Below are 17,500 nucleotides of genomic sequence, written 5' to 3' on the forward strand. Positions count from 1 at the left end.
TATACAGTATATATACATACTGTATATACTGTGTATATATATATATACTGTATATATATATATATATATACATACATACTGTATATATATATATATACAGTATATATTCATACTGTATATATACTGTATATATATACAGTATATATACAGTATATATATACAGTATATATATATAAATACTGTATATATACAGTATATATACAGTATATATACAGTATGAATATATACTGTATATATACTGTAGTATATATACAGTATATATACAGTATGAATATATACTGTATATATACTGTATATACAGTATATATATATATATATATATATATATATATATACAGTATATATATACATACTGTATATATACTGTATATATACTGTTTATCTTATATATATAGTATATATATATATATATATATATATACTGTATATATATATATACTGTATATATACTGTTATATATACAGTATGTATACTGTATATATACTGTATATATATACTGTTATGAGGTCACCTTATATACTGTATATAAGGTGACCTCATAAGAGGTCGTGACCTCATGAAGGTGACCTCATAAGAGGTCGTGACCTCATGAAGGTGACCTCATGAAGGTGACCTCATAAGAGGTCGTGACCTCATGAAGGTGACCTCATGAAGGTGACCTCATAAGAGGTCGTGACCTCATGAAGGTGACCTCCTCTCACCCTGCAGGTGTGAGGTGGTGCAGTGTGATGTCATGGAGGAGGCGGGGCACAGCCACTACGTCTCCCAGCTGAAGGTGGAGTTCGACAGCTGTGACACGACGGCCACCGGCTTCCTGGACCGAGAGGAGCTGACGGAGCTCTGCAGGAAGCTGCAGCTGGAGGCTCACCTCCACCTGCTGCTGGACACGCTGCTGGGAGCACGCTGCTACGCCCGGGTAACTGCCTCTACTGGTTTATCTTACTGGTTTATCTTACTGGTTTATCTTACTGGTTTATCTTACTGATTACTGGTTTATCTTACTGGTTTATCTTACTGGTTTATCTTACTGATTACTGGTTTATCTTACTGGTTACTGGTTTATGTTACTGATTACTGGTTTATCTTACTGGTTTATCTTACTGATTACTGGTTTATCTTACTGGTTTATCTTACTGATTACTGGTTTATCTTACTGGTTTATCTTACTGATTACTGGTTTATCTTACTGATTACTGGTTTATCTTACTGATTACTGGTTTATCTTACTGGTTACTGGTTTATCTTACTGATTACTGGTTTATCTTACTGGTTTATCTTACTGATTACTGGTTTATCTTACTGGTTTATCTTACTGATTACTGGTTTATCTTACTGATTACTGGTTTATCTTACTGGTTACTGGTTTATCTTACTGATTACTGGTTTATCTTACTGGTTTATCTTACTGATTACTGGTTTATCTTACTGGTTTATCTTACTGATTACTGGTTTATCTTACTGGTTTATCTTACTGATTACTGGTTTATCTTACTGATTACTGGTTTATCTTACTGGTTACTGGTTTATCTTACTGGTTTATCTTACTGATTACTGGTTTATGATACTGTCACTGGTTTATCTTACTGTTACTGGTTACTGGTCACTGGTCACTGTTACTGGTTACTGGTTACTGGTTACTGGTTACTGGTCACTGTTACTGGTCACTGGTCACTGTTACTGGTTACTGGTCATTGGTCACTGGTACTGGTCACTGGTCACTGTTACTGGTCACTGTTACTGGTCACTGTTACTGGTCACTGTTTACTGGTTACTGGTCACTGTTACTGGTCACTGGTCACTGTTACTGGTCACTGTTTACTGGTCACTGGTCACTGTTACTGGTTACTGGTCACTGTTACTGGTCACTGTTACTGGTCACTGTTACTGGTTACTGGTTACTGGTTACTGGTTACTGGTCACTGTTACTGGTCACTGTTACTGGTTACTGGTTACTGGTTACTGTTTACTGGTTACTGGTCACTGTCACTGGTCACTGGTCACTGGTCACTGGTCACTGTTACTGGTCACTGGTCACTGTTACTGGTCACTGTTACTGGTCACTGTTACTGGTTACTGGTTACTGGTTACTGGTTACTGGTTACTGGTCACTGTTACTGGTTACTGGTTACTGGTTACTGTTACTGGTTACTGGTTACTGGTCACTGGTCACTGGTCACTGGTCACTGGTCACTGTTACTGGTCACTGGTCACTGTTACTGGTCACTGGTCACTGGTCACTGTTACTGGTCACTGGTCACTGGTTACTGGGTTACTGGTCACTGGTTACTGGTTACTGGTCACTGGTCACTGGTTCACTGGTCACTGGTCACTGGTCACTGGTCACTGGTCACTGTTACTGGTCACTGTCATTGGTCACTGGTCACTGTTACTGGTCACTGGTTACTGGTTACTGGTCACTGTTACTGGTTACTGGTCACTGTTACTGGTTACTGGTTACTGGTTACTGGTTACTGGTTACTGGTTACTGGTCACTGTTACTGGTCACTGTTACTGGTCACTGTTACTGTCACTGTTACTGGTTACTGGTTACTGGTTACTGGTTACTGGTCACTGTTACTGGTCACTGGTCACTGGTCACTGGTCACTGTTACTGGTCACTGTTACTGGTCACTGGTCACTGTTACTGGTCACTGGTTACTGGTTACTGGTCACTGGTTACTGGTTACTGGTTACTGGTCACTGGTCACTGGTTACTGGTCACTGGTCACTGTTACTGGTTACTGGTCACTGTTACTGGTTATTGGTCACTGTTACTGGTCACTGTTACTGGTTACTGTTACTGGTCACTGTTACTGGTCACTGTTACTGGTTACTGGTCATTGGTCACTGGTACTGGTCACTGTTACTGGTCACTGTCACTGGTCACTGGTCACTGTTACTGGTCACTGTTTACTGGTTACTGGTTACTGGTTACTGGTCACTGTTACTGGTCACTGGTTACTGGTTACTGGTCACTGGTTACTGGTCACTGGTCACTGTTACTGGTTACTGGTCACTGTTACTGGTCACTGTTACTGGTCACTGGTCACTGTTACTGTTTACTGGTCACTGGTCACTGTTACTGGTCACTGGTCACTGTTACTGGTCACTGGTCACTGGTCACTGGTCACTGTTACTGGTCACTGGTCACTGGTTACTGGTCACACTGGTTACTGGTTACTGTTACTGGTCACTGGTTACTGGTTACTGGTCACTGTTACTGGTCACTGGTCACTGTTACTGGTTACTGGTTACTGGTTACTGGTTACTGGTCACTGTTACTGTTTACTGTTTACTGGTTACTGGTTACTGGTCACTGTTACTGGTCACTGGTCACTGTTACTGGTCACTGTTACTGGTCACTGGTCACTGTTACTGGTCACTGTTACTGGTTACTGGTTACTGGTTACTGGTTACTGGTTACTGGTTACTGGTTACTGGGTACTGGTTACTGGTCACTGTTACTGGTCACTGTTACTGGTCACTGGTCACTGGTCACTGGTACTGTTACTGGTTACTGGTCACTGTTACTGGTCACTGGTCACTGGTCACTGTTACTGGTTACTGGTTACTGGTCACTGGTCACTGGTACTGGTCACTGGTCACTGGTTACTGGTCACTGGTCACTGGTCACTGGTCACTGGTCACTGGTTACTGGTTACTGGTCACTGTTACTGGTTACTGGTCACTGTTACTGGTCACTGTTACTGGTCACTGGTCACTGGTCACTGTTACTGGTCACTGGTCACTGGTCACTGTTACTGGTTACTGGTCACTGGTCACACTGGTCACTGGTCACTGGTCACTGGTCACTGTTACTGGTCACTGGTCACTGGTCACTGGTCACTGTTACTGGTCACTGGTTACTGGTTACTGGTCACTGGTCACTGGTCACTGTTACTGGTCACTGTTACTGGTTACTGGTCACTGGTCACTGGTCACTGGTCACTGTTACTGGTCACTGGTTACTGTTACTGGTCACTGTTACTGGTCACTGTTACTGGTCACTGTTACTGGTTACTGGTTACTGGTTACTGGTCACTGTTACTGGTTACTGGTTACTGGTTACTGGTTACTGTTACTGGTCACTGTTACTGGTTACTGGTCACTGTTACTGGTTACTGGTTACTGGTTACTGTTACTGTTACTGGTTACTGTTACTGGTTACTGGTCACTGTTACTGGTCACTGTTACTGGTCACTGGTTACTGGTTACTGGTTACTGGTTACTGTTACTGTTACTGGTTACTGGTCACTGTTACTGGTCACTGTTACTGGTTACTGGTCACTGTTACTTCCTCGTGGCATCATTTCTTTGGGTTGTCCGTCTGTCCGGTCCATTCTCGTGAAGGTGAACATTTCACAAACATTGGTTCTCAAGGACACATAAAATAAAAAAAGTTTGATTCTATGTGTCATTCGTGTTCTTCTGCCCCCAAGTGGCCAAACACTGAATGTGATTGTCTTTGACGTTCAGGTGAACTTTGAGGAGTTTAAAGAAGGCTTGGTGGCCGTTCTGTCTCGCTCTCTGGACTTCAGCACATCAGAGGATGACAGCAGCTACCTGGAGCCAGGTAAGACACATGTTTATATATATTATATAACTCTATAACCTTCTGCAGCAGAGGACTCCTGTGTGACGGTTCTACAGTGACTCTCTTTGTGTCTCCAGTTGTTCCGGAGGAGGTGAAGCCAAAGTTCGTGAAGGGAACAAAGCGTTACGGCCGTCGCTCCCGGCCCGACAGCGGGCACGACGCCACGCTGACCGGCCGCCCGGAGGACTCGCAGGACCCGTCCAGAACCGAGGCCGCGGACTCGTCACCGTCCGGCGTCCGCAGGGCCAAAGTGAGACGCTCGACGTCTCTGGACAGTGTGGAGGTGAGACTGTGGCTTCATACCAAAAACATCTCCCTCCTCCTTCTTCTTACCTCCTCCACCCATTCACATCCACAACCCTCGTCATCCTTCTGTCATCATGACATCATCACCGTGATGCTGTGTGACCTCTGACCTCATCACCGATGCTTTGGAGCCAAAGCTTCACACACACACACACACACACACACACACACACACACACACACACACACACACACACACACACACACACACACACACACACACACACACACACACACAGGTTGAATGAGGTTTATTGTGAGTCTCTGTGCTGGTTGGGTCTGGTTGGTGTCAAACATCAGACCTGCTGTGATTCTGCTCCAGTCTCTGCAGTGGAGGCTGTGAATACCTGAGCGCCCCCCCCCCTCCCCCCTCAGTGGTTTTGGGGGCGTTGGAGGTTTTTCAGGATGTGGGTTGTGAGGAATGTGGCTGCTGGCAGACGCTCTGAGCTGGTCTGGCTGCGGATCAAAGATGCATCGCTGTGGTTTCCACTTTTGTTTCAGTGGAAAAGAAGCTTGAGATTTAAACTCAGCGTTTCCTCTGTGAGCGTGTGATTCATGCTGCTTCACTGCAGCTCCTCTCTGTTGTTTCATTTAGACTCCTCCTCCTCCTCCTCCTCCTCCTCTGCATGACTTCACACAAAAGAAATGTTTGGGCCCTGATCACAGTCCTAAATATGTATCTGACATGTTGAAATGTTTTCACTGAAGGTTCTGAAGTTTTATTATTTGAGGCTGTGACTCTTCGAAGAGACGTCTGGAGAGAAGAGGTCTCACTCTGATCGTACAGCGCGTTCAACTTCACACATTCAGCGTTAAAGGGACCACCTGCCTCAAACAGCATTGAACCTCTACCACTGGCTCCGTACGACCTACATCAATGACCCTATGACTGCAAACTGACAGCAGGACAAGAAAACCTCAAATCCAACCCAACTGCTGAACCTCTGAGTTAGAATATGTAGCAGCTAGCAGTCAGCCAGGGGCTAGCTGGCTAGCATGTGTTCGTAGACATCTCTTTGACAGGAGGTCACCGTCACCTCTTCACACTCTGTGGGTTCATGTTTGAATGTCTCATCTCACTCCTCCATCCGTGACGAGCTGCTACCTTACTCATAAACATCAACCACAGACAGCCTGCGTTTGTTAGTCAGAGCACTGTAGAACTATGTTTAAACTACTAACAGCTCTAAAGAGATTATAATACATCTGTAAACTAATAATGACTAGATCTGTTCTAATCAATAAAAAGACATTCTTTTATTTCCTTATCATTTGAATTGATAAGGAATTTGAAATCATTTAGAATCATTTAAAATCACTTGAAATCATTTAGAATCATTTAAAATCATTTAGAATCATTTAAAATCATTTAGAATCAGAGGATCAAAGCGGCGTTGAGGACCTGAGAATAGAGACGTGACGGTCTACTGTAAGAACAGAACGCACGTCTACGGAGGCCGACACAAAGAACACAAGAAGGTCAATAGACGTCCAGAAACGAAGCCTTCTGCCTCTCAGGAGGACCAACCAGGGACGCTTTTCTTAGCAAAGGTTCAGTGACTTCTTCCCAGAGCTGCATTACTGCCACCTAGTGGACCGGAGGCCTACTCTCCGGTGGGTGTTTGGTTCTTATCCCAACCCGAGCAGGCGCCTGGATAAAGCTCAGAGAGAGATTCCTGCACGGTTTCTTTATGTCTCCAGCTCGGTTTGCACTGATCTGTTTTCATTTTCCCGGAGCTCCGCTGTCCTTAAACGCCACACGAGCACAGACAGAACTGAATACAGTTCAGTCTGCTGCTGGGGGGGGTGCTCCTTCAAACCAATGTGGAGGGAAATAGTGGGAAAGTCACAGGTTCAGTTTTACATGCTAAGCTCTTTAGCGTGACACAAGGCCTCCACACACACACACACACACACACACACACACACACTCACACACTCACACACACACACACACACACACACACACACACACACACACACACACACACACACACACACACACACACACACACACACACACACACACTGTAGCTCCGGCTGTCATTGACCTCCATGTTTTGTCTCTGCAGAGCCTGAAGTCTGATGAGGAAGCAGGAAGTCAGAAGGAGAACATCCAGCCAGACTTTCAGTGTAAAGGTGCTCAGCAGTTTGTTTTGGATGTGAACACATTCACTCCGGTTTAAATGTGTTCACAGTAATGATCACGTGAAACTTCACTGAACTAGTACGTGTCCTGACTTTGGGTCATCACCCACAATGCAACTGGATTGTGTCTTTAATAGGTGTTGGATGAAGAGATACATGAAAGGATGAGGTCATGAAACCCGGTTAATCATTTCTCTGATAAAAAAGTCAAATGCAGAAACTACCTCCCATGGTGCAAGAAACAACCAATCACAGAGCTTAAACTCTGTTCTGTTAAAGTCGTTCATGCTGAGGTGTAAACTAAGTACTACATGTACCTCTGAGGTGTAGTACAAGTAAAAGTACATGTACCAATCACAGAGCTTAAACTCTGTTCTGTACAACATGTACCTCTGAGGTGTAGTACAGTAAAGTACATATGTACCTCTGAGGTGTAGTACAGTATAAAGTACTACATGTACCTCTGAGGTGTAGTACAGTAAAAGTACAACATGTACCTCTGAGGTGTAGTACAGTATAAAGTACAACATGTACCTCTGAGGTGTAGTACAGTATAAAGTACTATATGTACCTCTGAGATGTAGTACAGTAAAAGTACAACATGTACCTCTGAGGTGTAGTACAGTAGAAGTACTATATGTACCTCTGAGGTGTAGTACAGTAAAAGTACAACCTGTTAGCTCAACAAAGTGAAACCAGGTTTCCGTTTAAAGCTGGTGCCGATGTTCATGTCTGTCTAATGATGAATTGATCTCAAGTCTCCAGGAAACATCTGGATAAAAAGTTTGATTTGAATATTTCAATTAAAAGAAAACAGGAAGCTTTGATTACGTCTTTAACTTCTCTGTATGTCGACCAAAGTGCTCCTCTAATCTCTTTATTGATGTTTGCAGCTCCTCAGCAGCAGGAAGAGGTGGAGCTGGGAGGAGGAGGAGGAGGAGGAGGAGGAGGAGGAGGAGGAGTTCTTCAGCAGCTCCACCCAGAGGTGAGAAACCACAGGAGGAAGTTTTCGTCTATGTTTTACGATCATTAGTAACTGCTGTCAACGTTGAAACAGGATCTGGACGAGCTGCTCAGGAGGTTGGACGCCGACCTGGAGGGCAGAGTCAGCATCCGGGACTTCCAGAAGGTTCTGTGTGGCTCCGCCCCCGTCTCCTGCTCCACCCCCGTACGATCAGCTGACCTGCAGAGGGCGCCACTGCGGGTCAGACTCACTTCATCCACTAACGTAGACAGCGTCATCTCACTTAAAGTTTATGAAGGAGATACTGAACGGGTCTACAGGGCCCAACGGGTCAGGGGTCCTTTGAAACAATTTTAAATAAATGCAAAGCAATCACACAGACAATAAAGGACGGACAATATATGCAAAACGTATAAAAATAATGCAAACATTCTGTGAAAGATGCAAAATGATCTCAAAAGATAAACAAATACTAAAAATAGATACAAAACCACCACTAAAAGATGCAAAAAGACTTAAAATAGATGCAAAGCGATCTTAAAAGATTAAAAAAATAATAAAAGATGCAAAACAACTTAAAATAGATGCATAATAATAAATAGATGCATAACAATCAGAGAGACTATTAGGTAGGGGGGGTTAGTATGTAGACGGTTGTGGGGCCTCTTGGTGCGGGGGGGCACTGGGATCATGACGTCTTGATATCAGACTCAACCTGTGTGATTCTCATTTGACTGACATCATCCTGAGGAGACTGACGGCGTTAATGAGCCGTGAAGTAGCGTCTCTGCTTCTCTGCTGTATTCTCATCTGGTTCTGAGTGAACACGAACATGAAGACCACGTCAGTCCACCAAACACATGAACCAACGCAGGAAACATACTCATTTCTGTGTTTCTGAGTTCCTGAGGAGCTCCTGAACGCAGCACTGCCCCTCCACCAACGGGCCAATCAGGAGGCTCCGCTGCAGCTGCCGGTTATCAGCCCAGTCAGGTGTGTCGGGGCTCCAGGTAGCTCCTCAGAGGTAGGACTCAGCATGTACTGCACGTCAGGCCTGATCTCAGGCTGCGGCTTGTTAACGTGGGTGAGGACGGACCGGAGGACGGCCTACACCAGAACCTCCTGCTACACTCAGGTGAGCGGGCCTACACCAGAACCTCCTGCTACACTCAGGTGAGCGGGCCTACACCAGAACCTCCTGCTACACTCAGGTGAGCGGGCCTACACCAGAACCTCCTGCTACACTCAGGTGAGCGGAGCGGTCCGACCCAGAACTTCCAGTCTGGTTTTGATCCGAGCAGAAGGACACGACACTGTTCTTCTGCTGTTCACAGATGAAAACAGCTTCGTTCAGACTGCACATGTGGGATTTACATGTCAAATACTTTGTGTCACATGACGGACGGAATCCTGTTCAACTGACCAGTTTGATTATTGATCAGTAAATATTGATTGAAGAGGGTTAACCTGTGATTAGATCAGCTGATGTTCCAGCAGTTCTAACTCCAGACTGACCTTCTGGTTCTATGTGAAGTCTGAAGAAGAGCTTTGATGAAGTTAACTCCAGCTTGTTCTAGGCTGCTTTTATTGTGAAACTCTTGCCTCTGAAACAGGAAGCTGTTCCTGTTTCAATCTAAGCTTCAGGCTGATTTCTTCTCTTCTTCTTCATTTGTAGTTCAGAGGATCTTTGTCTCTCTGAACAGTGTTTAGTTCTTCTTCTACTAAACTAAAGAACGTCTGTTAGAAGATCTCCTACATTCAGACCTGAGGACTCTAACCGTTCAACAAATACTTTAAACTGATCACAGTGGTTTTCTTTCAGGTTACATTGAGTGTTTATTGAGGCACCAGTTAAAGAAACCTCTTCATCCTTTTCTTAATCCTTCTGATGGAGCATTTGATTCTTAGTGTTGCTTACGACCCAGATCATACGTCGTCTTGACCTGATGGACGAGTCTTCTTTGTCCCCTCTTCATCTGTGGAGGAACAGAACTGTTGAGGTTTCTGCTGTTCTTCTGGTTTTATTTTGTAGTTTCACTGCTCTTTCCTGCTAAGTGACCCAAATGCAAAACAACTTAAAAAAGATGCAGAGCAACTTTAAAAAGATGCAAAACAACTTAAAAAAGAAGCAGAACAACTTTAAAAAGATGCAGAACAACTTTAAAAAGAAGCAGAACAACTTAAAAAAGATGCAAAACAACTTAAAAAAGAAGCAGAACAACTTTACAAAGAAGCAGAACAACTTAAACTAGATCCATAGATCACAAAAAGAAGCAGAACAATGTGTAAAGTACTTTTTCTTCGTTCTTTCCTTCGTTTCTCTTCAAACTTTTCCCCACTAGATTTCTTTGATAAGTTTCTTTGGATTGTTGACACAGATGAAACAATACTTGAATTATGATGAGTTATCATAGACTTAGATTTCATTGATCCTCAGGGTAAAAAGTCTCCCACGTTGTGTCCCCCACGTCTCTGAGTGAAGTGGTCTAATCCGGATTAAAGAGACCACGTCCCCCTGCAGCACCAGGCTTTCATCAGGACCCTGAGAGACCTGGTTCCATAGCTGCTGTGTGTGCAGGAACCCGGACCGCTGGTCCTCACCTTGAGTTTAATAAGAGTCTCACCTCGTGGTCTCGTGTGTCTCATGCAGTCTCGGGCCGCGTTAGAGGAGCGCTCGGTTCGCTCCACCTCGCCCTCCCTGCTCACGGCCACGGTGGGTCAGAGGGTCCTCAGCCGGCTGGACGAAGGCTCAGGATGCACCAGCCCCGAGCGGGTCGTGGCCTTCTGGACCGAGGAGGGCATCCGGAACAGCCGGGACATCCTACAGGTCAGTGTGTGTGTGTGTGTGTGTGTGTGTGTGTGTGTGTGTCTGGCTTAGAGTCATGTAGAGACTTTAACTGGAGGATCAGTGTGGAGGAGGAGGAGCTCGATCAGATCTGGTCCCTCTCTCCTTCAGACTCCTCCTCAGTGAGGAAGAGGTTTTCAGGCTTTTGTTTTGAGTCTGGTTTAACAGACCAGCTGGATTCACTGAGAACGTCTTCATGAAGCTCCACGGCTCAGAGGACTGAGGACACACTGAAGTCCACCAGGCCCACAGAGAACAAGGCCACCGCTGGAGTCTGGATCCAGGTTTGCTGGATTCACTCCAGAATCCCTTGAAACTGAGGCGGCTCCTCCTAGGTTCTTGGTAATTAAAAGGACAGAGAGGATCTTTAATCTGGTCCTGAACCAGTCTCAGTTTAGTCCTGATCCTCTATAGACCTCCATCAGTAAACGAGACCATCAGAGAGAAGATCGTCTGTTTCTATAAAGTTATTCTTAAAGCTCGTCATCGGAGACACCGGGTCGGATTCTGGAGAAACCAGATGAAATCATGAAGGTTCACCAGAAACTACTTCAGCTCAGACTCCAGCAGAGACCAGTCCACCGTGGACAGACCCAGATCCGGCTTCACAGGAGCTCCAGAGGGAAGAGGAGAGCTCAGCTCCCGGCAGCAGCAGCGTCTCCTCCTCTTCCTCCTCCTCCAGGAGAACCAGGACTAAGGGGGTCAGACTGTCAGACCCTGCTGCAGTAAAATGAGAGGTTTTCTGAAGGGACTCTGGTGCTCAGAAACACTACCACTTTAGTCCACAGGGACCAGCAGAACCAACACAAGTTCTTTGTAGTAACGTTAACACTGAAGGCTACTTTAGAAAAGAGACGGTGGATGTGGTCCCGGTCCAGGCCGACCCAGGTCTGTAGTGGATCAGAGTTCCGCTCTCAGGATGTCTCTCTCTGACCGGTTCCCCGTCTCTAACCCTCCTCGTGACGTTCACACTCGGTCTTCATCACTCGTTGAGCTTCATCCAAACCACCTCATCAGAGCTGTGGTTTCTCTGCTGGAGCTTCAGGGTCTCCATGGAAACGGGAGCAGCTCAGAGCTCTGAGTCTGGAGGAACCTCACATTCCTCACATTCCTCACATTCCTCACATTCCTGTCAGAGAGCAGCTGACTCTCCTCAACAGGAAGTTAAGGTTAAATCTGCTGAGATCAGGTTCAGGTGTGTGAGCTGCAGCAGAACGACAACAACAACAACACAAACAACAACCACACAAACAACAACAACAACACAAACAACAACCACACAAACAACAACAACAACACAAACAACAATGCAAACAACACAAACAACAACAACACAAACAACAACGCAAACAACAACAACACAAACAACAACGCAAACAACAACACAAACAACAAGAAAAACAACAAGAAAAACAACAACAAAAACAACAACACAAACAACAACAACACAAACAACAACCACACCAACAACAACACAAACAACAACAACAAGAAAAACAACAAGAAAAACAACAACAAAAACAACACAAACAACAACACAAACAACAACAACAACAACGCAAACAACAACAAGAAAAACAACAACACAAGCAACAACAACAAGAAAAACTACAACACAAACAACAACAACAACACAAACAACAACAAGAAAAACTACAACACAAACAACAACAACAAAAACGACAACACAAACAACAACACAAACAACAACAACAAGAAAAACAACAACCACACAAACAACAACACAAATGACAACAACACAAACAACAAGAAAAACAACAACAACACAAACAACAACAAGAAAAACGACGACAACACAAACAACAACAACACAAACAACAACAAGAAAAACAACAACCCAAACAACAACAAAAAAACAACACAAACAACAACAACACAAACAGCAACAAGAAAAACAACAACAACAACAAGAAAAATGACAACAACACAAATGACAAGAAAAACGACAACAACAACACAAACAACAACACAAACAACAGGAAAAACAACAACACAAAACAACAACAAGAAAAATGACAACACAAACAACAACATAAACAACAACAACATAAACAACAACAAGAAAAACGACAACACAAACAACAACAAGAAAAACGACAACAAGAAAAACAACACAAACAACAACAAGAAAAACAACAACACAAACAAGAAAAACAACAACAAGAAAAATGACAACATAAACAACAACAACACAAACAATAACAACAACAAAAAGAAAAACAACAACAACACTGTGGAAGTTCACTTTATTATTTCCATGTTATATTACTTTATACTTTATACTGTACTACACCTCAGAGGTACATGTACTTTATACTGTACTACACCTCAGAGGTACATGTTGTACTTTATACTGTACTACACCTCAGAGGTACATATAGTACTTTATACTGTACTACACCTCAGAGGTACATATTGTACTTTTACTGTACTACATTTATCTGACAGCTTTAATTACTTTTCAGATTTAGTGATGATGTATTTTTATAGATTCAACTTTGGGCAGTACATAAAGTCCTTTTGAGGACTAAAGGTGGGCGGCTGTGGCTCAGGGGGTAGAGCGGTTAGCGGTTGGATTCCTGAGTCTCTCTCTGGTTTCAGACTCTGGACTTCCCTCTGGAGGAGCGTCTCAGTCTGGCTGACCTGACTCTGGCTCTGGACAACGAGCTGCTGGTCAGCGGGAACGGCATCCACCAGGCGGCGCTCATCTCCTACAAGAACGAGATCCAGCACCTGCAGTAGGTTCTTTCAGATCCTCCTTCAGAGACGGGAAGGCTTTGAACAGCAGCAGAACAGGATCCCACTTATCATACAATCAATCCAGAATACTGGAAATGTTCCACAGTGTCAGTACATTCCCCAGCTGAAGAACTCTCTTTTAATGAAACTAAACATTTAATAACCTCACATGGTCCTTTTACCCGTTGTCATGGTGACGACGTTAGGAGGCCTAGAATCCTGTCTGTCTGTCTGTCTGTCTGTCTGTCTGTCTGTCTGTCCATTGCTCTGTCTGTCTGTCTGAGAGACGATCACAGTCTGGTCAGTTGGTTTCCTGTCACATCCACTGACCATCAACACAAACCAGTTAACTGGGTCAACAACAGCCTGGAGGTCAAAGGTCGAGGTCACATGGAGTGGTGGTGTTAAAGAAGGAAGCAGAAACAGTGCTGGGACGATCTGATGTGTGTGTGTGTGTGTGTGTGTGTGTGTGTGTGTGTGTGTGTGTGTGTGTGTGTGTGTGTGTGTGTGTGTGTGTGTGTGTGTGTGTGTGTGTGTGTGTGTGTGTGTGTGTGTGTGTGTGTGTGTGTGTGTGTGTGTGTGTGTGTGTGCAGGGTGCTGGTGGACCAGGCCTGCAGTGAGCGGGATAAGGTGAGGACACACCTGGATCAGGCCGATCAGAGGAACCTGCAGCTGGTCAGAGAGGTGGACGACCGCCACGCCAGCATGGAGACCCTCAACCAGAGCAGGATCAGGTCAGACTGGTTAGACTGGGCCTGGACTGGTCTGCTCTTATACTGGACTTTATACTGGTGTAATACTGATGTTATACTGGACTTTGTAATGGTCTTAGTACTGGACATAAACTGGACTTATACTGGTGTTGTACTAGACTTATACTGGACGTTATACTGGTTTTATACTGGTCTTAGTACTGGACATAAACTGGACTTTATACTGGTGTAATACTGGACCTTGAGTCGTCATGGTGACATAAAATGAAGAACAGAAAGTTGAAGATAAGCGAATGAGAGTGCGGTGTTGACGAGCTGCTCTGTGATTGGCAGGGACCTGGAGCAGGACTTCCGTGATAGGCTGACAGCTCTGCGCAGCCAGTCGGAGCAGGAGAGCGAGGCTCTGCTGCAGCAGGTGGAGAGAGAGCGACGCTCGCTGCAGGACGAGCTGCAGCTTCTCCGAGTCCAGGAGGCGGAGCTACAGGAGGAGCTCTGCAGTGCCGCACAGGTGAGCTCACGTCCTCCACACACCTGAGGTTTTAAAGTGTTTCAGTTGTCCAGCCTTTTACAGGGGGAGGTAAGAACAGATAAATACTTTTAAAGAAACGTTCCATTGAGGGAAACATCAAACACCATCTTTCTGTTTAAAATATTCAGACTGGCAGAGGGAGCTGTAGAGTTTGATAATCCAAATATTAAAATATCTCCATGTGTTTTGTGTTTCCAGGAGAGCAGTCGTCTGGAGGAAGACCTCGGTGTTGTGAAGCTGAAGCTGACTGAAGCAGAAAGCTCAGTGACCCGACTGCAGAGAGACCTGGACCAGCTGCTGCACCACAAGGTAACAAGCTCTTCACCTGTTTCTCAGACTTCTGAGTCTTTAAAGCTACTTTATATTAACCGGCTCTACAGAGCTCTTTAGCCTCTTTTAGCTCCTAGTTTTGGTTTTGCAGAACATTTCCTGTTTGGTTCAGTCTCAGTGTTTCCAGCAGCTGTTTTCATCCAACAAGCTGTGATGAAGCCTCTGTTCACTACCTGCTCAGCAGCAAACAGCAGACAGACTCAGTCAGAGACTAGCTGGTGAACATAGTGGAGCATTTAGCAGCTAAAGAGACAGATATTTCCCTCAGGAGGTGGTGGAGACCAAACACAGAGCTAAAAGAGAGGGAATATTGGACTTCCATTCATCAGGTGACACAAACACAAAGACTCCTGATGAATCATCATGTTGATCTGTGACTGCTGGATGTTACTTTGAACTGGGATATAAACCAGTAAGAACCAGTGTTTCTAAAGTGGAGCTCTGAGTACATCTGGACACAGTTTAACATCAGAGTACAAACACACACACACACACACACACAACACACACACACACACACACACACACACACACACACACACACACACACACACACACACACACACACACACACACACACACACACACTCAGGTGTTAAGTTACTGGTCTCCTTGTAGCTGATACATAATTGATGAACGTTTCCTCTGTGACTTCACTTCATTCTCCGTCTCGTCGTCTCCTCTCGACTGGTGGAGATGACTTTTGATCAGGTGATTGACAGTTAAACCAATGACGTGTTGGTTTTTTGGTTTTTGACAGTTTGGCGGTTTGGACCCGGCGGCCGCTGGTCTGAGTCACGAGGAGCGATTCTCTGAGATTATCAAAGACTACGAACTGCAGTGCCGGGTAAGAGACTCAGGGAGGGAGGGGGAGAGAGAGAGGGAGAGACATAGAGACAGAGTGGGAGAGAGAGGGAGACAGAGAGACAGAGAGAGAGAGATGGTGTGAGTTGTGTTTCCTCTCCTGAGTCGGGTTCTTCACGATGCTCTGCAGTAACATGTTAGATCTCAGTTTAACAGTTTAAGCTGTGGTTGGAGGTGAGACACTCAGAGAGACGTGTTCTTGTAGAATCTCAGCTCAAGGTCCACTGACAGGTTTTATTTATCTCTGAAGCATCACTTACAGTCTGTAAGTTCCCACGGTGTTTTAGGTTCATGAAGGTAAACAAACACGGAGCTGTGGGGAGATTCAGAGAGAAAGCTCCGAGATAAGACAGTGACGTTTATGGTAAAACCCACTTTGATGTTCTCTGAATCTCTTAATAATGAATTCAAACTGCTCTGTAATATGATTCTGGTGTTTAACTGGTCCTTGAGCTGAGGTTTACTCATTTCTGTCTTTATTTTCTTAATATGAATTCAATGAGCATAAACATGTTCAGTAGTCTGACTGAGGTGAGGGAGTTTTAATGTCTGTTTTTGTTTGTGCACCCGAACGCCTCGTGTTGGCTCGACAGAAAATCCAGGTGAGAACACCTGAAAACACCGACGCAGTCAGCTGATTATGTTTATGTAAATGAGATGCTGTGGGGCTGAAGTATTGTACAGACGACAGATAACTGAACCTAACGTTAAATGAGATCAGGTTCAGTTGTCCTCTTTTTCCACAAATGTTGTGGTTTGTTCGGCGTGTTTCCAGTGTGATTGTGGATGAAATTAGTCGATAAATCGTTTATGGCGGGTGGCAGCTGACAAAATAAAATGTATATAAATAAATACATTAATAGGCCATTTAATGTGCCAGAAACGACATACTTCTTTAATTATTTATCCTTAGTATTATTCCCCTAATTATTAACTTTCCTATTTAATTTTCTCTTTTAATATTTTTTTTATTGTTACATTGTTTATTTTTGCATTTATTATGAATATGTTTATTTAAATGTATTTATTTTTGTATTAATGTAGTTATTATTATTTCTTTAAATTCCCCCTCCTATAGATTTCCCTAAACTTGTTCTTTTTGCCAGTGAAAATATTTATTGTGTGTGTGTGTGTGTGTGTGTGTCTGTCTCTGTGTGTGTGTGTGTGTGTGTGTGTGTGTGTGTGTGTGTGTGTGTGTGTGTGTGTGTGTGTGTGTGTGTGTGTGTGTGTGTGTGTGTGTGTGTGTCTGTGTGTGTGTGTGTGTGTGTCTGTGTGTGTGTGTGTGTGTGTGTGTGTGTGTCTGTCTCTGTGTGTGTGTGTGTGTGTGTGTGTGTGTGTGTGTGTGTCTGTCTGTGTGTGTGTGTGTGTGTGTGTGTGTGTGTGTGTGTGTCTGTGTGTGTGTGTGTGTGTGTGTGTGTGTGTGTGTGTGTCTGTCTCTGTGTGTGTG

General features: G+C 44.3%; 1 protein-coding gene across 1 annotated transcript in view; it reads left to right on the plus strand.

The window, feature by feature from the left end:
* The first annotated feature begins 717 nt into the window (after window positions 1-717).
* The window catches only part of ninl (ninein-like), a 28,637-nt gene continuing 11,854 nt past the window's right edge, over window positions 718-17,500 (plus strand). The window contains 12 exon segments of the mRNA XM_054600344.1: window positions 718-916; window positions 4,477-4,573; window positions 4,672-4,877; window positions 6,973-7,039; window positions 7,942-8,033; window positions 8,106-8,252; window positions 10,663-10,839; window positions 13,480-13,616; window positions 14,211-14,351; window positions 14,664-14,838; window positions 15,058-15,168; window positions 15,950-16,036. Of these exon segments, the coding sequence (XP_054456319.1) occupies window positions 734-916; window positions 4,477-4,573; window positions 4,672-4,877; window positions 6,973-7,039; window positions 7,942-8,033; window positions 8,106-8,252; window positions 10,663-10,839; window positions 13,480-13,616; window positions 14,211-14,351; window positions 14,664-14,838; window positions 15,058-15,168; window positions 15,950-16,036 (1,620 nt within the window). The 5' untranslated portion in view covers window positions 718-733.

The sequence above is a fragment of the Anoplopoma fimbria genome, chromosome 6, assembly GCF_027596085.1.
Source record: "Anoplopoma fimbria isolate UVic2021 breed Golden Eagle Sablefish chromosome 6, Afim_UVic_2022, whole genome shotgun sequence".
Classification (NCBI taxonomy): Eukaryota; Metazoa; Chordata; class Actinopteri; order Perciformes; family Anoplopomatidae; genus Anoplopoma; species Anoplopoma fimbria.